A 22730-nucleotide genomic window follows, 5' to 3' on the forward strand; every position below is an offset into this window, starting at 1 on the left:
ATAATATAAAAACAGGGAAGGAGACAAAACAGAAGAGACTCATAAATATGGAGAACAAACAGAGGGTTACTGGAGGAGGTGTGGGAGGGGGGTGGGCTAAACGGGTAAGGGGCATTAAGGAATCTACTCCTGAAATCATTGTTGCACTATATGCTAACTAATATGGATGTAAATTAAAAAATAATAGTAATAAACAAAAGAAAAAAAAATGCCTTTCAAGACTGGAGAGCACTGCTACTAGAATGTTGTAGAAGCACCAGCCAAATAACTACATTCCTGCCCTGCCTGCCCCTCACCTCTCCCCGCTGAGTAGCAAGTCTCATTGGCTGCAGATTTCCTACCCATAGCAAACGCAAGCTGGAGAGCAAGGAAGAAAAGCCTCCATGGAAGTCACATTTCAGAATAAGAGTTTTGATCATTGTAATCACTGAATTGAGATTGTATTTGTGTTAGTTTTCTATTGCCCCAAAGCATTATGATCATAAACCACTGCTTAAAGCAATACCCATGTAGTAGCTTACCATTAGTTCTAAAGGCCAGAAGTCTAGAATGGCATGGCTGGGCTCTGCTCAGGGCCTCATGAGGCTGAAGTTAAGATGTCAATGGGCTGAGTTATCTGGGAGTTCTGGGGAGAAAATCCACATTCAATCTTACTCAAATTGTTGGAAGAATCCAGTTCCTTATGGTCTTATGACTCAGGTCTGAATTTTCTTGATGGCTTTTGGCTGGAGGTCACCCTCAGCATTCTCCCTCAGGTCCTGTCTACGTGGCCAACTTATCCTCAAGGCAACAATGGTATATCAAATCCTTCTCATGCTTTGAATCTCTGACTTCCTTCTTTGGGACAAACTGGAGAAAACACTCTGCTTTTAAAGGGCTTGTGTGATTAGGTTAGGACCACCCAAATAATCTCCAAATCTTAAGGTCAACTGTGGCATGTAACATAACCTATTCATCAGAGTAAAACCATTGAAACCACAGTGCTGGTGATTATTAAGAATGTGTGCATGGCAGGGGGAAGGGGACATCTTGGGGGACACCTTAGATTCTTCTACAGTATTGCAACCCAAAATAATACTAGGAGTTTTTATTATCTTGAGGATACTAGAGAAGTCATAAGACTGCCTAACATTTCTCCAGGATCAGGAAAAGACCTATTATGCTAAAAAGCAGGTTTAAAGGGATTGTGAGAGACCCTTTTGCAACAGTATTCTTGTTCAGTGCAAAGACTGTCACTGCATCACCCCTCCCAAGTTAGCACTAATTCAGTCTGTGTCTTGGGATAAGAAAATGTTTCACCATCTGCCCTCCCCTCTAGAACTTTAGGGATTTGAAGGAAAAGACTAAGGCTTGTTCAATTTTATGTCTTCCAGAACTGGGCACAGAGCAAAAGCTCATGGTTTGTTGAAAGAATGCATGAATGAGTTAAGCAAATGAGAACCATTTGCAACAGTAGTAAAACTGTGACTCCCTTCTGGCCTCCCCTGAGAGCCTTTAGAGGTAAGCCATTAAAGAGCTGCCCTTGGGAAACATTTTTAACAGGATTATGCCCGCATACTATACATTTGCTGATATTTGCTCCCTATTAGGCCAAAATAAATCTCCTTCTTCATGTAGGACAAGAGGAGGATGGGAAGAGGGGGCAGGCAGGGAAGACCCTTTCACTTCTTCCTCCCTTACTTGGGCTGGGCTTGTTAAGTGGCAGCTGTAACTATTCTAGAAGTCTGTGTCTAAGAGAGACAGGCTTAAATGTCGGCAATGCAGAGACTGAGGGGTGTTGGGCCTCTATAACATTTGATAGGTGGGCCTGACTGTTGAGTTTTGGACAGGTGAGACCTTAAAATCATGCCATTTATCGAGTCCTTACTGTGTTCCCAGTTCTGTGCTTTGGGTCCACTTTTCATGAATTCTCTTACTTCACATCCAGCACTCCAACAAATGTAAATTAATATCTACACTTTACTATATGTGGAAACTGAGGCTCAGAGAGACTGAGGAACTTGCCAAAGTCACACAGTTAGTGGCAGAGTCAGGAGTACAACCAAAGCAGCGTGACTCCCAGAATCCACAGGCTTAACTACATCACTTACATAGATTCCCTTTATGTGGCTCTTATTTCTCCCCCTTCCTAAAGGTTACTCCAGAACCTCTGCCTCCATCCCAGGGGCCCCATTTGCTTGCCTGAGAGAGAATCACCAACCTTTTGGCCCTATCTGCAAAATGAGAGCAATCCTTACTTACCTGCCAGCAGTCAGCTGAGTCCAACAAATACTTCTCGCTTCCTTCGTTTATGTTCACACAATTTCCTGGACATATCTCAGCCACCACACTTAACCACATGCATGACACATGTTATTTCCCAGGACTTATGTCATTGTCAGACACATAATAGGTATGCATATTAATTAGGGTAGAGGTGAGGCTGCTGTAACAACAAAGACACCTAAAAATGCAGTTCATTCCTTTCTTATGTGACACTTCAGGAGGTAGTCAAAGACATATGGTGGCTTAACAGTACTGAGACTCAGGTTCTTTCTGTCTCATTGCTCTGAAATCTTCACTACCATCACATGATCTAAGATGGTATATTCGTTTCCTATCTCTGCTGAAACAAATTACCAAAACTCAGTGGTTTAAAACAACACACACTAATCGTGAACGCTGAGAAGTGCATTGAATCTTGAATCATTATATTGCACATCGGAAACAAATATAATACTGTATATTACTTATACTTGAATAAAAAAAGTGAATGAATGAATGAATAAATAAAGCACATACTTACTATCTTATAATTGTGGTGATTAGAAGTCTGAAGTGGGTCTTACAAAGGCTAAGATTAAGGTGCTGGCAGACCAGTGTTCCTTCTGAAGGCTCTAGAGGAGAATTGTTTCTTCACCTTTTCCAGCTTCTAGAAGCTACCTCATTCCTTGGCTCATGGCCCCATCACTCTGATCACTGCTTCTATAATCACATTTTCTTCTCTAGCTCTGACTCTCCTGCCTCCCTTTTTTCCTTTAAGGACTCTTTTGATTACATTGGGCTCACTTAGATAATCCAGAATAATCTCTCCATCAAGATCCTTAACTTTATCACATCTGCAAAGCCCTTTATACCAGGTAAGGAAACATAGCCAGACGTTCTGGGGATTAGGACATGGACATCTTTGGTGGCCCATCATTCTACTACCAATGGCTACTCCAGCCCCTGCCATTTACCCACAGTCCAACCAATGAGGAAGAAGAAAGGAAAAGTATAACAAAGAAGTTACATGCAAATCATTTCCACTCATACCACATTGACTAGAACTTTCTCATAGGGCTACAGCTACCTGCGAGGGAATCTGGAAAATGTCGTCTTCTGCTAGATGACTGTGCTGCCAGCTAAAAATGATATCAGTATGTTTTTTAAAAAATAAAAGGGGTGCCTGGGTGGCATAGTCGGTTGGGTGTCCGACTTTGTCTCAGGTCATGATCTCACAGTTCCTGAGTTCAAGCCCCACATCTGGCTCTGTGCTGACAGCTCAGAGCCTGGAACCTGCTTCGGATTCTGTGTCTCTGTCTCTCTCTGCCCCTCCCCCACTTGCACTCTGTCTCTCTCTCTCTCTCTCTCTCAAAAATGAATGTTAAAAAAAAATTTTTTACAATTATTTTTTATTTTATTTTTAAAAAATTTTTTTAACGTTTATTTATTTTTGAGACAGAGAGAGACAGAGCATGAACGGGGGAGGGGCAGAGAGAGAGGGAGACACAGAATCAGAAACAGGCTCCAGGCTCTGAGCCATCAGCCCAGAGCCCGACGCGGGGCTCGAACTCACGAACTGTGAGATCGTGACCTGAGTTGAAGTCAGACGCCTAACCGACTGAGCCACCCAGGCGCCCCTATTTTATTTTTTAATATGAAATTTATTGTCAAATTGGTTTCCATACAACACCCAATGCTCATCCCAAAAGGTGCCCTCCTCAATACCCATCACTCACCCTTCCCTCCCTCCCACCCCCCATCAACCCTCAGTTTGTTCTCAGTCTTTAAGAGTCTCTTATGCTTTGGCTCTCTCCCTCTCTAACCTCTTTTTTTTTTCCCCCCTCCCCCATGGACTTCTGTTAAGTTTCTCAGGATCCACATAAGAGTGAAAACATATGGTATCTGTCTTTCTCTGTATGACTTATTTCACTTAGCATCATACTCTCCAGTTCCATCCACGTTGCTACAAAAGGCCATATTTCATTCTTTCTCATTGCCACGTAGTACTCCATTGTGTATATAAACCACAATTTCTTTGTACCCCAATGTTTATAGCAGCACTGTCAACAAGAGCCAAATTATGGAAAGAGCCTAAATGTCCATCAACTGAGGAACGGATAAGGAAAAAAATTCTTTTTAATAAAAAGTGAAAAAAAAAAAAACCCACAACTACACTACTGGGATACAATAAAGGAAAAGAAAACTCTGGAGTGTAAGAACTCTGCAGGACAAACAACTCTGTTGTTTTTTTCCCCCAATAAATAAATTGCAAAGGAGAAAGATATGGAAGAGGATCTTTTACATGTAAAGGGGCTTAAAAGATTAACCATCACAATGTGTAGGCCCTATTTGTATCCTGATTCAAACAAACAAACAAACAAACAAAAATATTTATGAGATAATTGAAAATTTGATTACTGATTGAATATTTTATTGTATGAGGAGTTACATACTATTAATTTTATTCATATTCTAAAGGTATGTACTTATGTTAAAAAAATCTCTTATCTTTTAGAAAATATAATCAAATATACACAATTGAAATGCTATAATGTCTGAAATATGTTCAAAATCACAAAAGGGGAAGAAGCAGGCAGGAGACTGACAGGTCAGGTCAAGTTTAGACACTGGCTAGTGGCTGTCAGAGCTGGTAGTGGGCTTATTATACTATTGTGTCTATGCCTATGTTTGAAACTCTTTACAATAAAGAGTGAAAAAAGGAGGTTTGGCTGAGAAGGGAAGAAGAGGCAGAGGAGGGGCCGAATGGACAAGAGCAAATGTGATGGGCCCAGGAAGGCCCCAAGACCAAGTGTCTGTTTCCACCTGTGTTCTCACCACTTCCTTTCCTCTCTCTAGTTCCTGGACAAGACTACTATAAGCCCACATCCCAAAATAGCTAAGGAAGGACTGGGAGGCCCAAGACCCATGAGCCAGATAAGTTGAAGGTCTTATACCAAGGCAGAGGTGCCTACTTCTTGACCACAGATAAACCAAAACAGCCCCGGCCCCTGGTGATCCCCGATTTGCCTTCATCTACCACAGGTGGGGATGTCTTTGCTTCAAGGGCATGAGGTAGGGCAGGTTCATCCTGGATATAAAGGGGCCTCAAAGAAGTCATCAAGTCCATTCCCCTGTCTTCAAGGCTGGGCTTCCTAGATTGGCTTGGTATATAGAGCCAAGAGACCAACATTCCCATCCAGAGCCTTCATGGCTAAGCTTATACATATCCTGGGAAAATTGCTTAGAACCCTGCCTAGAGCCCTACACTATATAAAGAAGATAAATGTCATCGCTAGTGTTGGAGCAGGGGAGAGACACTGGCCACTGAGATGTGGGCTCTGCTGGGCTTCAGTCTTCTCTGGGGATGCCTTCCACAAACTGCCTTCTCTGGCCCCTCCCAGCCCCCACCCCCTGGCCCTGCCTGCACCAGCTTCTCTGCATCTGTCATCAGCCAGCTCTGCTCCCCTTGGGCCAAGCTTTGTTTGGGGGCGACTGGCAGGCTGCCCATGTGCACAGTGGAGGCAGTGACACCTGCTGCTGCAGACAAATACTTCGCAGGCTTCAAGGTTACCCATACTTCCAGCCACCTCACCATGGTCCCCACTTCTGAGAGGTCCAGACCCCAGAATAACCAGGCCAGGACCCCCACTGCCCCAGCCCCGCTCCACCCACAGCTTGCTCCTAGCATCTGTCCAAAGGGAGAGCAAGCAAGGCAAGAATAATCTCCAAGCTCTTACCATGCACCATGAGACAGGCTCCTCACAAGTACGCCACACGCCTCAGCATATTGAATCCTTATGACCCTACAAGATAGGTGCTGGGACTGGTCACATTTTACAGCTGTGGGAAAATTGACCCTCAGAGACAGAAAGTGACTTACCCAAGGTAAGTAAAAAGGGCAGAGCCAGCATTTGAGTTCAGGTCGCTCTGACCCTTAAGTCCAGTAGAGATGCCTGGAAACACAGCCTGAGGCACTGGTGACCCAGTATCCGTGTCAGGCAAGATCAGCTCCATGTTCTCCAAGGGCAAGCTCAGACAGGGCCCGAGAGAGATTAAGCTGCCTATCTTCCGGAGAGGACAAACTGTGACATTCATGGTTCCCCAGTGCTCCTTGGGGCAGGGACCTTCCTGTTAACTACCTCTCCAGTCTGGAGAATAGCTTGTGCATCACATGCTGAGCCCTAGTCTCTCTCTCAGGCGACCCCTGCTTCTGTGCTGGGCCGGGTGGGCAGGTGGAAGGACAGGCCTCTCCCTCTGTGCTGAGAAGGGGGGCCCAAGACAGAGGCTGGGAGGTCAGGGAGACGCAAGGGCCTCGGCAAGCCCCTACCTAAATGTGAGTGGAGCCAGGAGTCCAATGCTTCCATCCTTCATGTGGAGAAAGTGAGATCTAGGCAGGGCGTGGAAGGGCTCACCGAGGATCACAACGCAGCACACAGCCACTGCGGTGAAAACTCTGGTCTTTGGACTCAGTCCAGGCTCTCTCCACTGCACAACATTGCCGTCCGGTCCCTGCAATCCCTCCTCACGCCACCCTCTACCCTTGACTTAATTTGTTTTGCCTGGAAAGTTAGTGAGCTTCACCTCAAACAGAGCCCATTTACCCCACTGGGGGCATGGGACAGCAGTTCCCAAATGACCAAAGGAACCCCAGACACAGTGTCGGCCACACAGGAATATCCGATGGTATGTTGCCTTCTGGCCTTTGCTCATGCTCTTCTCTAGCCTGGCATGCTTTTCCTCCAGTTCTCCCACTGGGCACTCCTGTTCGTCCTTCAGTACCCAAGAAGAAGGATATCAGTAGGTCCTTCTTGGGAAAGTCTTCTCAGTGATCCACACGAGAGTTAGTTGTCCCCTCTGGGTATTCCCACAGGATGTTTTGATGATTCATTCATGGGTCTCCCTCTCCCCACTAGGTGGAGCTCCCAGAAGCTAGGGGTCCTGTACACAGCGCCTAGCTTGAAGCCGGGGAACAGAGTGGGTACTTAATGAGCACTTGAGGAATGGTAAGAAGGTAGACCTGTTGAGGTACATGGGCCATAAATCACCCTTCCAAACCAGAGGGGAAGTAGCAAATCCAGGGAGGCTTCATGGGGGTGGCAGGACAGGATGTAGGACAAAGGCAGATGACAGGTGTCCCAGGCAGCCTGGGTATCAGTCATGAAGCCCCTGCCCTCTGTCCCTCCGCCAGGAAACTCCTGTCCTGGCTGCTACTGTCCAGGGATGGGCAGGTTTGGGGAAGAGAGTGAGGCCTCCTCAAGGCTCCCGACCTCCGCTCAGAGGCGTGTGGCTGGGGCAGCTGCTGGGGGCAGCAGCTGGTGTCTGTCCCTGGAGCCCAACGGCTGCGTGTGCCTTAATCCCAGCTCCTTGGAGCCCCCCAGGCTGGCAGGTGGGCTGATTAGACAGAAAGGAGGCAGTGGGAATGGGGTGGGGAGCTGAGGCCCCCCCCAGACCCCCACAGCTGCCCACTGGATCCTGCCACACACACCATCCCTATCACCAGTTCTTTCCTCAGCCCTTACATGGAGGCCTGGCCTTTTCTAAGCGGGAAGATTCAGCTTAGAAAAGTTCAAACTAGAAACCACGAAGGTGTGGATGCCACAGCCAATATGCCCCCTAGTGTCCTCTTCTGGATAGAGTGGGGAACATCCAGGCGCATAGGTGGAGGCAAGGGGTCACGTTTGGCCCAAGGTGTGGATACGCTTGACACAGAATACGAAGTAGTGTGCGGCACAGGTGTGGTATACATGGAGCATGAGGGGTGTGTAATGTGTGTGAGGGGACATAGTGTGAGAGGTTTGCATAGTATGGAAGGTGCGTCTATATGTGGGATATACTCACCCAGGGGCGCCTGGGTGGCTCAGTCGGTTAAGCGTCCAACTTCGGCTCAGGTCATGATCTCACGGTCTGTGAGTTCGAGCCCCACGTGGGGCTCTGCGCTGACAGCTCGGAGCCCGGAGCCTGCTTCTGATTCTGTGTCTCCCTCTCTCTCTGCCCCTCCCCTGCTCATGCTCTGTCTCTGTCTCAAAAATAGATAAACACTTAAAAAAAATTTTTTTTAAAGGGCATGGTGGTGTGGGAGGGAGGGCAGGCAGTCCTTCCACAGAAATGCACTTGTCAGCTCCCCTGTGGGCCCAGACACTGGAACCTTGGGACGACCTCCTGTGGAGTGACACAGCCAGGGGAGACAAGGGACATCCTTCTGCTCTTCGCAAACCCGTATGTGCATAAAGTAGAAGGTGACGTCCTTCTGTCATCCTTCTTCTACACCCAAACCATCTTACCTTAAACACAAAGTGCAAGTTAAAATCACATTTTAAAAATGTGGTTTTTGTTCAGTGGAGGTGGTAAACTCTCCATTAACTGGCTCTCCTCCCCCCAAGAACCTGATGCCCTTAGGCTGGCAGAATCAGTACCTTCATGGACCCCGCCTCCCTTGACACCTTCTGCCTTGACACTTGGGTCATTAAGCCATTGTCACCTTACTTGTGTTGCTTAGTAAGACTCAGTAAGTTTGTATGGTAGACCACAGCAACCTGGGCCTTCAAAGACTGGGGAAAGGCTTTCATTATGTGAAGAATATGTTTGAGGGAGAGACTTTGGATGAATGAACTCCTCAGTTCTTCCCGTAAGTCAGGCAGCAAGTGATTCTTTTTCTTTTTTCTTCACGTTTTATTTTTGAGAAAGAGAGAGAGGAGGGAAGGGGCAGAGAGAGAGGGGGACAGAGGATCCAAAGCGGGCTCTGCGCTGACAGCAGAGAGTCTGATGCAGGGCTTGAACTCACGAGGTGTGAGATTATGACCTGAGCCAAAGTCAGAGGTTTACCTGACTGAGCCCCCCAGGTGCCTCAGGCATCAGGGGATTCTTAATTTAGGCCTCAGCTTTCCCTGCTTCTGTCAAATAGTCTGGGCTCCGAGAACTTCCCTCACCTGGCTTCTTAGTCCCTGGGGAAGGACCTGGCAGTGAGAGGTAGACATGGACAGTGAAGTGTGCACGGAGTGAGGTACACGCGGCATGTGGGGCCCAGCAGAGTGAACAGCTGTGCAAGCCACGAAGTCTTCCCCCACAATGCCAAGCTCACATCAGGTCCATCCCGTGCCCTGCACCCCCTCCTTGTGCACATAGTACATTGTATGCATGAAGCATCTCATGCATTCACCTCACCCTGTGAATCATCCAAGCCATCCAAGCCACCTTCAAACCCCATCTCATTCAGCCCACGCAGCACCAGACATTCAGGCCACGGGTTTCTAGAACAGGAGCCAAACCTGTCTTGTCCCCCATAGAATCCCCTGCTTCTGACAGGGGCAACTGTCCCATAGAAGGTGCTTCATAATGATTTGTTCTCTCTACCTGGAACCTTCTGTCCCAAAAGGGCACATGCCCCGCCCCCACAACCTTCCTTTACCTCTTTGCTCAAATGTTACCTTGTCAACCCGACCACTCAAATTCTGCAACCAGGCCTGTCCTGGCACCCGAGTCCTGCTCACCCTGCTCTGCTTCTAATATTTTTCCCCTGCAGTTTCCCCTGTGCCTTCTAACGTACTCCATCATCTACTTCTTAGTGTGTCGTCTATTGTTTACTCCTGGTCTTGCCTGTTAGAATGTCAGCTCCACAAGGGCAAGGGACTCTGTCTGTTTTGTTCTCTGCTATGTTCCCAGCACTTGGCATAGACCATGAGAGGAATGAATATTTGTTGGATAAGTGAATGGATCAGAGAGGATAATGACAGGGGGCATGTGACCTCCCCCCTCAGCATACACCCAACCCCACACAGCCACACCCTGCCTCCTGGGCCCCGGGGGTCTATACATGACAGTTGTCTCCCTGTTTCCTCCCCCTCCATGGGTGCTCCTTTACTCCAACTCCACTTTGTCTGCTAGGCTCCCAAGCCCTGATTGTAAGTGGAAGGTTGGGGAGTGAAGAAACTCAGGGACCCTGGCCCTGAACCTGGGGCCACGTCTGTACCCTCCTGACCAACCCGGGCTGACCCCAGGGCAGGATGCATACCCAAGTGGTAGGCAGCTTCAGGCTTTTCCAGGGAGCAAGGTTGGCAGGGGACAGAAGGGGTGCTCAGGGTGGATCCAAGAACAGGAAAGGAAAGACTAGGGATAGAAAGGGAACCTGGGGCTGGCCCAGCCCCACCTGGCCAGCTCATGTTTTCACCCGTGGCCCTGTGGCACCCCCAACTCCCAGCCAGATATGCAGCCTATGCCAGTGAGGGGGAGAGGCCACAGGTCCAGCGTGGGCAGTGGCAGAGTGCATGAGGACCAGGGCAGGTGCAGGCTGGATTGGGTTTCCAGAGGCTATATATAGAGAGAGAGAGCTGCTGGGAGCCCTGGGGCCGGCCGCTCCCTGAGGGTGCAACCCTGTGGGGCTCAGCCAGGCCTGCATTCCTACCCAGGGCCAGCTCTCCATTTATAGCCCCAGGCAGGCAGGCAGGCAGGCAAGAGAGCTGAGGAGGGTGGACTGGAAAGGGTGGAGGGAGAAAAGCCTAGGGATCCCTCCCTTCCCACCTGCTGCCAAAGGAGCTCCTCGTTGTGAAGACCAGAGAACCAAGGGCGGGGGCTCACTTGCCCACCAGTATGCTCGGTCCTGAGTCGGAGAGGGAGGGTGCTGGGGGATGCCTCCTCGGGTAGTTCCCTCAGCCCCTTGCCTCTGGCTTCCCCCAGAACAAGTCCAGCACTCGTGTCCTCAAGGGCCACCCTTGACTGGACTCTACGCCTATAAGGGTTTGGACTCTCTCCATTTTCAGACCTGTCCTTTTCCCCCTCCCTGGCCCCAACCCAGCTCTAAGACTAAAAAAGGGCACCAGTTCCGAGGGCAGACATGCTTCTCTCTGCTCTTCGGGCAGCGGGGATGGGATGGTGGTATTGGCAAACTTCTCCCTGAGGATGTGGTATCACAACAAGGAGAGTGACCCCAGTCAGGCATGAGGCCAGCCTGGAAGGTCTGTAACAGCCACTGAGTCCAGTGATTCCCAAACTCTTCAAGCAGCAGGAGCTCTGTAACAAACTAAATCCCACTTGGAAGTCTGATGGAAAAGCGGCAGTGCACCCCCAGGGTGTGCGTGCTTCCTGATTACTGAAGAAAATAAAGCTACAAATCAAGTTTAAAACTGTGAAAGCAGTTCAGATTTCGAAGCCACAAGTGGTAATATGTTAAATGTTTCGTAAGTTTGAACACACATTTACTTATCATAAAGGCACCTTGATGATGGCCCCAAGGTGGTTCTTATGAAAGCAAAGCACAAAACACAAAGTTGTATTCCTTTATTTTGTTTTTTAATTTTTTTAATGTTTATTTTTTGAGAGAGAGAGAGAGAGCGAGCGAGCAGGGAAGGGGTAGAGACAGAGGGAGACACAGAATCCGAAACAGGCTCCAGGCTCCGAGCTGTCAGCATAGAGCCTGACGCTGGGCTTGAACACATGGACCAAAAGATCATGACCTGAGCTGAAGTCGTAGGCTTAACTGACTGAGCCACCCAGGCGCCCCAAAGCTGTAATCTTTTAAGTCTTAGCATTAAATTTATCTGTGTGGTTGTTTTTCTGTTTCTTTTGTTTGCTTGCTTGAGAAAAAAATTAGATCTGCTCAGGCTTGAGAAAAATTTAGATTTGCATAGATAAGCGATTCGAGGAGCTCACCTAGAAATCTCAGGGTACTCTAGCATCAAATGATTTGCTTCATTACTTCATTCATCCAACAAGTATTTATTGAGGACCTGTGTGCCAGGCATTCTGCTGCTGCTGCTGCTGCTGCTGCTGGAACAAGTAGGAAGAAATATAGGTTTTGGTCTAAATCACTAATATAACAATTATTTGCATTTCTCATTGTGGGTACGTAAGGCAAATGAAAAGACCCAAGCTTGTAGTCAGTGCCAAATCTATAGCACACTATTAAGATATTGCAGCAGGCCATGTGTCAGGCCCACAAATGGGCCTGAGTCTTGCCTGGGAAGAGCGAGTGCCACCCAGCATGTATGTTTAATTATGTATGTGACTGTCGAGCTCAGAAGAAATACAACCATCCTCGTTAATGACGTGTTTCAGGAAACTCAAATATATGCGTAGAGATTCAAAGGGCACGAGGCCACCCATTCATTCATTCCACATTTATCAAGTTCCTACTATGTGACAGCCACTGTGATGGTTTCTGGAGATGCCATGGGGAACAAAACGTTTTTGCCTTCCTGGGACTAAGTCCATCAATGAGCGAATTAAGAAGGTAATTAAAGAGTGGCTGTGCTAAGAAGGAAATGAGCAGAGTGATGTGACCCAGCTACCTGAGAGAAGATGGACAGAGACATCCCCAGGAAGTAATGTTTAAGTGGAGACCTGACATAGGAAAAGCCGCTGATCCTGGGAGGAGCCTGAGAGAGTGCTATAAGCCAAAAGTTCAAGGCTCTGAGGCCAGATTGAGCTCTCAGTGTTGAAAAGACAGGAAAGGAGCTCAGACGGGAACGGAGTGATCAAAAGGGATGGTGGCTCCAGATGAAATTGGAGAGATGGGCTGAAGCCAACTCACATAGGACCTTACAGGCTAGTGTAAGAAGATGAGACTTTATTCTAAATGCAACCAAGAAGCTCTTAGGGAGTTTTAAAGCGGGAAAGGGATATCATCTCATTTACATGTTTAAAGGATTACTCAGGCTGCTGTGTAGTGGACAGATTATGCTGGGACAAGAGTGGAAGTAAGGAGAGCAGCCAGGAGGCTATGGTGGCCATCCAGGCCAGCAGAGTGGCAGCTTAGTCCAGGATGGTGGCATTGGGGACAGGGAGACTCTCATATCTCAGTGGGCAGGTCTTCCCCCTGCCCAGACGTCCCCTCTGGAACTCCAACTTCATAAAGCCCCTGCCTACCTGATGTCTCCACCTGGATGTTGAATGCCCATCTCAAATTTTGCCCCAACTTGGACTCTTGAACTGCCACCTGCAAGCCTGCTGTTCCACAACTCCATTCTTCCCAGAGTCATCCTCAACTCCTCTCTTGTCTCCCTGCCTAAATTCAATCATGAATAAATCTTGCTGGCTCCATCTTCAAAATATATTGGGAATTTAACCACTTCTCATCATCTCCTCTGCTGGTACCCAAATCTCAACCACCATCACTACCACTTGGGTCATTACCATAGCCTCCTGATGGTCTCCCTCATTCTGCCTTTGCTTTCCATATCCAGTACGCTCCTGTTAAAATGAAAATCAGATGGTAACTTTCTTCTCTTCCGCTCAGTCCTCCAGTGGCTTTCCATCTCAGAATTCAACTACTTTGTCCCTCTCTGACCCCATCTCCTTCTACTCTCCCACTTGCTCGATCCACTCCAGACATAATAGCCTCCTTGCTGTACTTATTAAATATTACCAACACAGCCCTGCCTAGGACCTTTGCACATGCTCTTCCTTCTATCTGACCCTTCTGCCTTCACTTCATTCTAGTCTCTGTTCAAATATAATCAGCCCAGAGAGGCCTTCCCTGACCACTCCATACAATAAAACAATCTTCATCACTTTTCCTCCCTCCTTGCCTTGCTTCATTTTTTCCATAGAAGTTAAAACCTCCTGACGTCACATATTTCTTGCTTATTTGTTTACTATCAGTCTCCCTACCCTACAATGTAAGCACCCTGAGAGCAGTCATGGTTTTATTCGTTGTTGTATCCCCCAATACCTAAATCAGTAGCTGGCACATAGTGGATGTTCCATAATATGTACTGAATGAACACATGAAGGTGGTGTTACGGAGTGAAGGGACGTGAGCACCTCAGGAAAAGGACCTTGAACACTACTACAAGTGGCAGAGACGTGAAGAAAGCAGGATTTCAAAAGAGCCTGGGAAAGGAGGGAAGGGAGGGCTTCCCAGGGTTCAAGGAGTCAGTTAAGACAGCTTCCAGAAGTTAGTGGGAAAGGCACAAAGATTACTCTAGCTACATCTGTAGGCTCTGGGACTACAGGGGTCTGGCCCTGTAGGGGTATCTGGTCCAAGGGAAACCCCTAGCCAGCATGCTGATAGGAGGATGTGGACAAGATATTTAAGAAGAGGCCAAGAGGCACTCTGGGGGTGGGGGTACTCCAGGGCTTGTGAAGGAGCCAGAGATCCCATGAGGTGGTTACCTCCTCCTTCTATTCCCAGTCTCTCCAGTGGGCCTGCTGGGAAGAAAGGCAGCTAAGACCTCCACGGAAGCTGAGCTGTGACACCGGGCTCAGTGCCCCAGCCAACAGCTGGGGAGCCCGCAGGGAGCAGCACACAGTCCAGTTGGTGCCAGCGACAGAAGTAAGCTGTCTTGCGAATATAGCCTTGCATCTTTGCAATGGCCTCCACGTCTTTGGTCTTTTTGGATTCTCACCACCACCACCACCACCACAAACACTCGAAGAAATCGCTATTATTATCCCCCAATTTAGGAAGTGGGGAAACTGAGGCTTGGAAGACATGGTGACTTCTGCAAAATCATAAAGGAAGCTGTGGCATCTGGACTGGAACCCAGGTCATTGGTCTGCAAACTCAACTCTCAAAGATTCCACTCTGAAGTGGGGTTCTCAGGCTGAGTCTGGCGTTCCAGGCCTTTATGCAACGAACCTTCACTGGTGCAGCGCTGCGCGTGAGGAAGCAAAACCAGAGCAGTTTTCTTCCCAGCTGAAGACACACCTTGACTGGACCCTGACTGGACCCTCACTGGAAATTCCAGCTGCGGAAACACGCAGGTCGAATTAGGCAGTTCACTTCCCTCCCTCCAGGCTAGGGCAGCACCTGTGCTTGAAGAGATTGGCTAGAAGCTTTAGCAGCGATCCTCCTCTTCTGCATAGATGAGGCTGGAGGAGAGCATCTGGGAAAGGTGGCCTGGGCCCACGGCCCTCTGAGCGACCTCTGGGGTAGGAACTGGCCGAGCGACACGACCGCCACGTCCAGTCTGCCTCAAGTTCGCCCACTTAGACTCTGTAATTCTCGTTGCGGGTTGCTCTGCCTCTGACTCTCTAGCTTTCTGCTATTTCTGGGCTATATCCCTCACTGCCTCACTATCTCAGCTCTGAATGTGTCTCTGAGCTATCGCCTTGTGTCTTTCTCTCCAAATCTCTCCCGATCTGTTTTCTACTCCTACCCGGCACCTAGGTCCCCCACAAAGCAGAGGACAGAGGGGGGCCCAGCTTGGATTTGATTGCGCGCGGCCAGCATTTCCCGAGGACACAGTAGGAGTACAGTGCCGGAGAGGTTCGGAGCGAGTGTGCCCGACAGCCAAGTGCAGCCGCGTTGGGCTGCCAGCCTCTGCCTCCCTCCCTGCTTAGGGAGGGGCCGAAGCGCGCGCGCGAGCGAGGGTCGAGGGGTAGGGGGCTGGCCAGTCTCTTGCCCCAGCGGCCACCCCGGGGATCCCAAGCTCCTCCCCCACCCTGTTTCTATTGGCCTCGGGCGCCCCCGCCCCCAGCCGCCCGCTGGAGCTCTGGGGCCCTTAAGCTACTACCGGATAAATAGCCCCGGGCGCCTGGAGTGAAGCTAGGGGTGGGGAAGCCCCCGGGCGCTGCCGCCGCACTCCTCACCGCCTGTTAGACCGGACAGGAGTAGGCAGAGGGGGAAAGTCGCCCGTACATTCAGACCCCTAATACTTTACCACCTTACGGCCAGGACTGCGGAGAGTCAGAAAGTTTCGGGCAACCCCTACCGAAGCCAGGACTGCGCCACCCCCTGCCGGGATATGGAGCTGCTGTCGCCGCCGCTCCGGGACGTAGATTTGACTGGCCCCGACGGCTCCCTCTGCAACTTTGCCTCCGCGGACGATTTCTATGATGACCCGTGTTTCGACTCTCCGGACCTGCGCTTCTTCGAAGACCTGGACCCGCGCCTCGTGCACGTGGGCGCGCTCCTGAAGCCCGAGGAACATTCGCACTTCCCTGCGGCCGTGCACCCGACCCCGGGCGCGCGCGAGGACGAGCATGTGCGCGCGCCCAGCGGGCACCACCAGGCTGGCCGCTGTCTATTGTGGGCCTGCAAAGCGTGCAAGCGCAAGACCACTAACGCCGACCGCCGCAAGGCCGCCACCATGCGCGAGCGGCGCCGCCTGAGCAAAGTCAACGAGGCTTTCGAGACGCTGAAGCGCTGCACGTCCAGCAACCCAAACCAGCGGCTGCCCAAGGTGGAGATCCTGCGCAACGCGATTCGCTACATCGAAGGCCTGCAGGCGCTGCTGCGCGACCAGGACGCCGCGCCCCCTGGCGCCGCCGCGGCCTTTTACGCGCCTGGCCCGCTGCCCCCAGGCCGTGGCGGCGAACACTACAGCGGCGACTCGGACGCGTCCAGCCCGCGCTCCAACTGTTCCGACGGCATGGTAAGGCCGGGACCCCCAGCTCGAGAAGTGAGGGCAGACCTTTGTATATCTGGGACGTGTTTCCGAAAGTGGGGAGCTGGCCCTCCAGAGGGAGGGTTGGGCTGGGAACCTTGCTGGGAGTGGACCCCGGTGGCCTGAGCAGCTGTCACTGGGGTGGCCTGGTGCCTTGGGGGCGCACGGGACAAATGCGATCCACCCGATTAGGGGCTCTGTTAGAACTTTGCTGCAGCGGCATGAAGATCTGCGTTTCTCCACTTATCCCTATTTACAAAGTGCAGATTTGTGCTCCTAGGTGACTGTCCATCCTCTGGTTGGCTGGGCAGGCTGCAGACAGCTCCTGTCCGCCCCTATCCCCCAGTCAGGGCCCAGAACTCGTGGCTGAGACTTAGGGAGTTGGGGCGGGGTGGCTACAGGGAGTGATGCTCTGGCCCCATGCGGTCCCGAGACTGACTCGGTCGCCCTTGCCCTTTGCAGATGGACTACAGCGGCCCCCCGAGCGGTGCCCGGCGGCGGAACTGCTACGACAGCACCTACTACAGCGAGGCGCCCAGCGGTGCGTATTCGCGCCTCCTTCCGCGTTATCCCCTTTGGGCTGCCCTGGCTTCCCTCTACCCAGGACCCCCCTCCGCACCCCCAATTCTGGGAGACGGTACAGGGAATGGAATAACTAAGGGCGCAGCTCCCTTTACGCTCCGCACTCTCACTGGGTCCTTGCGGACTACGCTGGGTCCTCGCGGATTCCGGCATGCCCTCAGTTTCCTGTCTGCCCCAAAGCACTGAATCCATAGGTGGAGACTTGACCGCGGCTCAACTGCTTACTAACCTACCCCTCCTCGCGCAGAACCCAGGCCCGGGAAGAGTGCTGCGGTGTCGAGCCTCGACTGCCTGTCAAGCATCGTGGAGCGCATCTCCACCGAGAGCCCCACGGCGCCCTCCCTTCTGCTGGCGGATGCGCCGCCGGAGTCGTCTCCGGGCCCACAAGAGGCGGCGGCCCAGAGTGAGGTCGAGCGCGGCGCCCCCACCCCTTCCCCGGACGCCGCCCCGCAGTGCCCAGCGGGCGCAAACCCCAACCCCATCTACCAGGTGCTCTGAGGAGGTGGGCGGCCGCATGGGAGGGCTCCGCTGCCCACGCGCCGGAGGGATAGTGCCCCTAGGGTCCCTCGTGCCCAAAAGATTGAGCTTAAATGCCAACGCCCGTTCCCAACTTCGCTTTAAAAGCGACCCCTCTCCCGAATTGGGAGAGGCGGGAGAACTGATGTGTGTTTCCGCCTCCCGCACTCCAGAGTAAGGACACAGTCCTTTTTTCCCACGCAACACCCTTCCCTGAGACCCGCTGCAGTGGCTTTTCGGAGTTCTCCTGAGGCCAGAGCTGATCCTTGAGGGGCCAGACCCTTCCTCTTCCTTTTCCCCTTCCCTACGCGGGGTGGAACCCGCGCAGATCTAAGCCCCGCCTCCGGACGCTCCTGTTGTTTGAGGGGGCGTGGCCTCTCTTTCCCAGAGCCCTGCCGACTTTGTTGTTCCCCTGCGCCGTCGGGGTGCGCTCGCGTTCTGCGTCTAACAAGTGTTAACAGTAACCACTCCACCTCCTCCCCCATTTCAGGACCACTTTTTGTAACACTTTTGTAATCTATTCCTGTAAATAAGAGTTGCTTTGCCAGAGCAAGAGCCCCTAGGGCTGTATTTATCTCTGAAGCATGGTGTGCGGTGCTACAGGGAATTTGTACGTTTATACCACAAGTGGGCGAGCCGCGGGCGCTCGCTCAGGTGTTCGAAATAAAGACGCTAATTTATACCGCGGTGGCTCCGGCTCTCCCTGGGGACGGGGGCAAGATTTTTTTTGGCTGGGAGGAAAACCTGCAGACTTGGGTCAGCTGTACCGCAGCGACCCCTGTAGGCGGAAGACTGATTGCAAGAAAGGAACCTGGGGCGGGGCTAGGAAGGGAGGGGTGAGTTTGGCTCCTATACTTGGGGATGGTTCCTTTGATCCATCATCTCATGCAGGTCAGTGGTTCTGCGGTCAGGATGCATTTTAGCCTGATTTGAGTAGTGGGGGAAAAAAAGATCCATGTCGGGCCTCATTCTCCAGAGATTCTGATTTAACATATCTGCCCCTGATATCCTGGGCCAGGTATTGTTATTTTTCAAAAGCTGCCCAAGTGATTCTAAACTGCATGCAAGGTTGAGAATCACGCCTTTCCATACGCAGAGTGAACCCAGGTGTGGTGTCCAGAAGGATCACTGGAAATTCGTAGCTCTAGGTGCCACTCGGAAGCCTCATGGGTGCAGAGGTCATGAGGCGTTCACAGCATTGTGAGGAGAAACGAGGTAAGTGTGAAGGGGCCATGTAAGCTGTATGGCACTTACAGGCGCTTAGTGATAGGAGTAATCTTAAGACACAGATGTCTCTACTCAGCCAGTAACCCGGCACTTAGAGCATCCTGGTCCTGTCAGATTTCTTAAGAAGAGGCCTGAGGAGACAGGGGCAGTGCAAACCTGCATCATCGCAGGTGGCTATAGATGCTCTGAGAGCAGAGGAGGGGCCATTGATTTAGCCAAGGTGGAAGGAGGGCTTCCTGAAGGAGGTGCCATTTGAACTGTGTCTTGAGAAACGAGAAAAGACAACCCAATGCCCATAGACCCATGCGCACACACACAGCTGGAAGGGCACCCCTGGAAGGATGGTAGGGTAAAAGTTCCTCCCCATTTACATACCACCCCAAGCCCACTCCCAAACACATACATTTGTCATTAGGACCTCCATGTCTCCCACATCTCACCCTTACAGACACTTTTTTCCTAAAAACCTTATAAGCCCACCTTCTGCTCGCCAGGTGGGCTGACCCTGAGGGTTGTAGGGAAGATGTGTTGCCAGCAAGAAGGACCTCTGCTCTCTACTCTGAGAAGAGCCTGTGATGTCCCCAAAACACAGGTCCCTGAAGAGCTGCCTAGGGCTGCCCTGTTTCTAATGATCCTCGGCTTTTCTTCTGGCTACTTTTCCAGATGCTCGTTGGAGTTCTTTACACTCCTCTGCGACCCTTTGGGGCTCATTTATGAATTCACTCATTCAACAGTTACCAGGTCCTATGCTGTGTGAAAACAGAGGCCAGTGGACAGTTCCTGACCTTGGGAAGCACCCTTTGGGAAGATTGAATTCTTAGCAGCTGGTTCCATCACAATGAATTAAGTGCTATCATGGGGGTGTACGTGTAGAAGAACACAGTAGGAACAGAAGATATAAAAAAGCAGGTAACCTCTGGTAAGAATATTAAAGGAGTTGGTCAGGAAAGAGGAGCCAAAGAAGGGTACTCCAAGCTGAGGAAACAGCAAGGACAAAGGCCCTGATGTGACAGAAAGTCACATGGAACCAAAAATGTTCACAGGAGAGCCCAGAGGTGAGACAGGGAAAAAGCAGAGGCAAGGCCCCAAGGGACCTCATTTGGACTTTATCCTGAGAGCAATAGGGAGCTATAGAGGAATCTAACCAGTGGAAGGGTACAAGTAAATCTGTATTTAGAAAGGCCAGCCTGGGCTGGCAGAATGGGTAGGAGGCAACAAGACTTGAGGCAGAAAGATTTATCAGGAGGCCGTGAAGGTTGCTCAAAGGAGACATGGCCTGAGTTGGGGCTATGACTAGGATGTGAAAGAAAGCATGGGAGTGGAGACAGTAGTGTCGGATAAAGTGTTGACAGTACAGTGGAGAACCTCAAAGGCACAGTCCTTACCTCACACAGCTTAAAATTCACGGGGGAAATGGCCATGAGACAAAGAACCAAGTGCATAAATGGTGAGAAATACTATAAGGAAAAGTAAAGGGTGCAATGAAAGATGATAATGGGGTATAAGAAAGTGCAGAAAGAAGGATGCAGAGTTTCTGCACTGAGGGAACAAACTGCATGTAGGAAAAAAGGCCCAAAAGCTGGTGTACCAGCTTCGGGTGTACCAGAAGGTATCCCTTCTTTCCTGAGGACACTGCTCTTCACCAGGGTTCATGGCTAGGCAAGCAAAAAGCAGGCTGGACTTCAGCCCCCACTGACCTTCTTAGCCAGGTTCACTTGTTCAGTGCACAACCTGCATAACCATTCACAGAGCCTTGTGTACGGAGGCCCTAAGGATGTGAGGGAAAAGGGGGAGCCAAGGCTAACTCAGGCTCCAGTTTGGTTCAGAGTGGACAGTTCTGCTATCACAAAGATGGAGACACCAGGAGAAGAAAAAGCAGGTATGGGGACAGATTTAGTCCAGGACACTTCTGGTTACAGGTGACAGAAACCCAGTTCAAACAAGCTTAACCCCCAGAGGGGTGTGTTGGAAGGACAGGGGACAGTTCACATATGGAAGCAGCACTACAGCCACCATGAGCCTTGACACCTGGGACTGGAGCCCCTTTTAGGCTTCCACCATTCCCCTGCTTGCCTTTACTTGGTTCACGCTCTCCAAGTCCATATTAGTTTTCTCCAGCAACTCAGGGATTACCTTGAATTTCACCATTGAACTCTAGTTGGAAAATTCCCAGAGAAGAATGCTCACTGGACTAGCTTAGGTCACGAGTCAGGATTTGAACCCAGGCAGAGAGGCTCCAGAGACTGTACTCTTTGCTGCCTTGCCCCGGATCTCTACACAAGAAGGAAGGAGAGAGGAAGGAAAGAAAGTTGGGAGGGAAGGAAGCAGCTGGAGATTGGGTCCCTCCATTGATGATGGGATTTGAGGTCCCCCTCCTGGCCCATCTCCCACCTCAGTCCTCTGGACTGATGGCGGGAGGGGGGGTGCTATCTAGCTAAGGCCAACTCCATTTGCAGTATAGATGAAATGACCCTTGTTCTTGGGGCCATTTTTACCTGGGCTGGATCTAAGGAAACACTGGGTCCATGTCTACACATGTGTGCTCATACAACAGCATACATGTACCCAGAGCATACCACCAGGGGCTGATGCATCTTGAAACCAATGAAGTTTAAGCTTAGGTCCCTTCTAAGGCCCTGGTCCAGCCTCCTTCTTAATTTGCCAAGGCCAGTTAGTATGACCATTGTCCCTTTTCACTCCGATTTCTCTCTTCTGGTGGGTGGCATTTATGAGCATGTTGGGGTCCAATCTAAAGGTATACATTTGGTTGGGTTCAGTGGAATGTGTTTTATATAAATAGAAGATAGAAACAGAAGATAGAAATAGAAATAAATAGAATAGAATATAAATGAAACAGAAGCGATAATAATGAAGAATGAAATAAATTTAAATGATCGGACATTGAGAAGACAATTGTACCCAAAATATATATTTAGATCATACCAAAAAGCAGTGTATTAAAATAAAGTGATAACTTGAATGGAATTATTGAAGACTCCTGCATTGCTTGATAATCCAGTCAATGAGGACTGAATTGTATGAACACACTGGAAAGTGATTTTAAATGTTTTGCTGATCTAACACAAAGTACTGGCATCAACAAAGTAAATTTTACAGAGTAAAATTCATAACATGCCACTCTCAAAAGACGTCAACATCAACAAACGTTTCGGTGAACACTGTCAATTTTTTAAAATTTTAAAATAATCACCACATAAGAAAAATCAAAGTACCTTGAACTCTTTTTTTGAATTTGAGAGAGAGAGAGCGAGAGAGCGTGCACAGAGAGGGGGAGAGGGGCAGAGGGAGAGAAAGAAAGATTCCCAAGCAGGCTCTATCCTCAATGCGCAGCTCAGGATCACACGGGGCTCGATCCCACAATCCTGGGATCATGACACCGAGCTGAAATCAAGAGTTGGATGTTCAACTGACTGAGCCACCCAGGCACCCCACAAAATGCCTTGAACTCTGTTTTTTTTTTTTTTATGGATACAACGTTTTTTGTTGTTTTATTTTTATGTTCGCCATAAGCCAGATCAGCAACTTTTTAAAAAATTTCTAGTGATTTTTTTTATTAAATATAATTTATTTTCAAAAGTGAAATAAGTCAGGCTGAGAAAGACAGATACCATATGTTTTCACTCATATGTGGATCCTGAGAAACTTAACAGAAGACCAGGGGGGAGGGGAGGGGAGAAAAAAAAGTTACAGAGAGGGAGGGAGGCAAACCATAAGGGACTCTTTTTTTTTTTTTTTTTTTTTAATTTTTTTTTTCAATGTTTATTTATTTTTGGGACAGAGAGAGACAGAGCATGAACGGGGGAGGGGCAGAGAGAGAGG

General features: G+C 49.9%; 1 protein-coding gene across 1 annotated transcript; it reads left to right on the forward strand.

Annotated features, from left to right (window-relative positions):
• Nucleotides 1–14751: 14751 nt before the first annotated feature.
• MYOD1 (myogenic differentiation 1) lies at nt 14752–18350 on the forward strand. The gene is made up of 3 exons (XM_045484675.1): nt 14752–16553; nt 17028–17106; nt 17395–18350. The coding sequence occupies exons 1-3, from the start codon at nt 15924–15926 to the stop codon at nt 17643–17645; spliced, it is 960 nt and encodes a 319-aa protein (XP_045340631.1). The 5' UTR covers nt 14752–15923; the 3' UTR covers nt 17646–18350.
• Nucleotides 18351–22730: the final 4380 nt, after the last annotated feature.

Source organism: Leopardus geoffroyi, chromosome D1, assembly GCF_018350155.1.
Source record: "Leopardus geoffroyi isolate Oge1 chromosome D1, O.geoffroyi_Oge1_pat1.0, whole genome shotgun sequence".
NCBI lineage: Eukaryota > Metazoa > Chordata > Mammalia > Carnivora > Felidae > Leopardus > Leopardus geoffroyi.

What these genes read in the sequence shown, in the direction of transcription:
- MYOD1 (XM_045484675.1), top strand. Translation starts at nt 15,924, where the DNA reads ATGGAGCTGCTGTCGCCGCCGCTCCGGGACGTAGATTTGACTGGCCCC. An exon ending in CCAACTGTTCCGACGGCATG is followed by an intron (nt 16,554 to 17,027) that starts GTAAGGCCGGGA and finishes TGCCCTTTGCAG; the next exon opens with ATGGACTACAGCGGCCCCCC. An exon ending in CTACAGCGAGGCGCCCAGCG is followed by an intron (nt 17,107 to 17,394) that starts GTGCGTATTCGC and finishes CTCCTCGCGCAG; the next exon opens with AACCCAGGCCCGGGAAGAGT.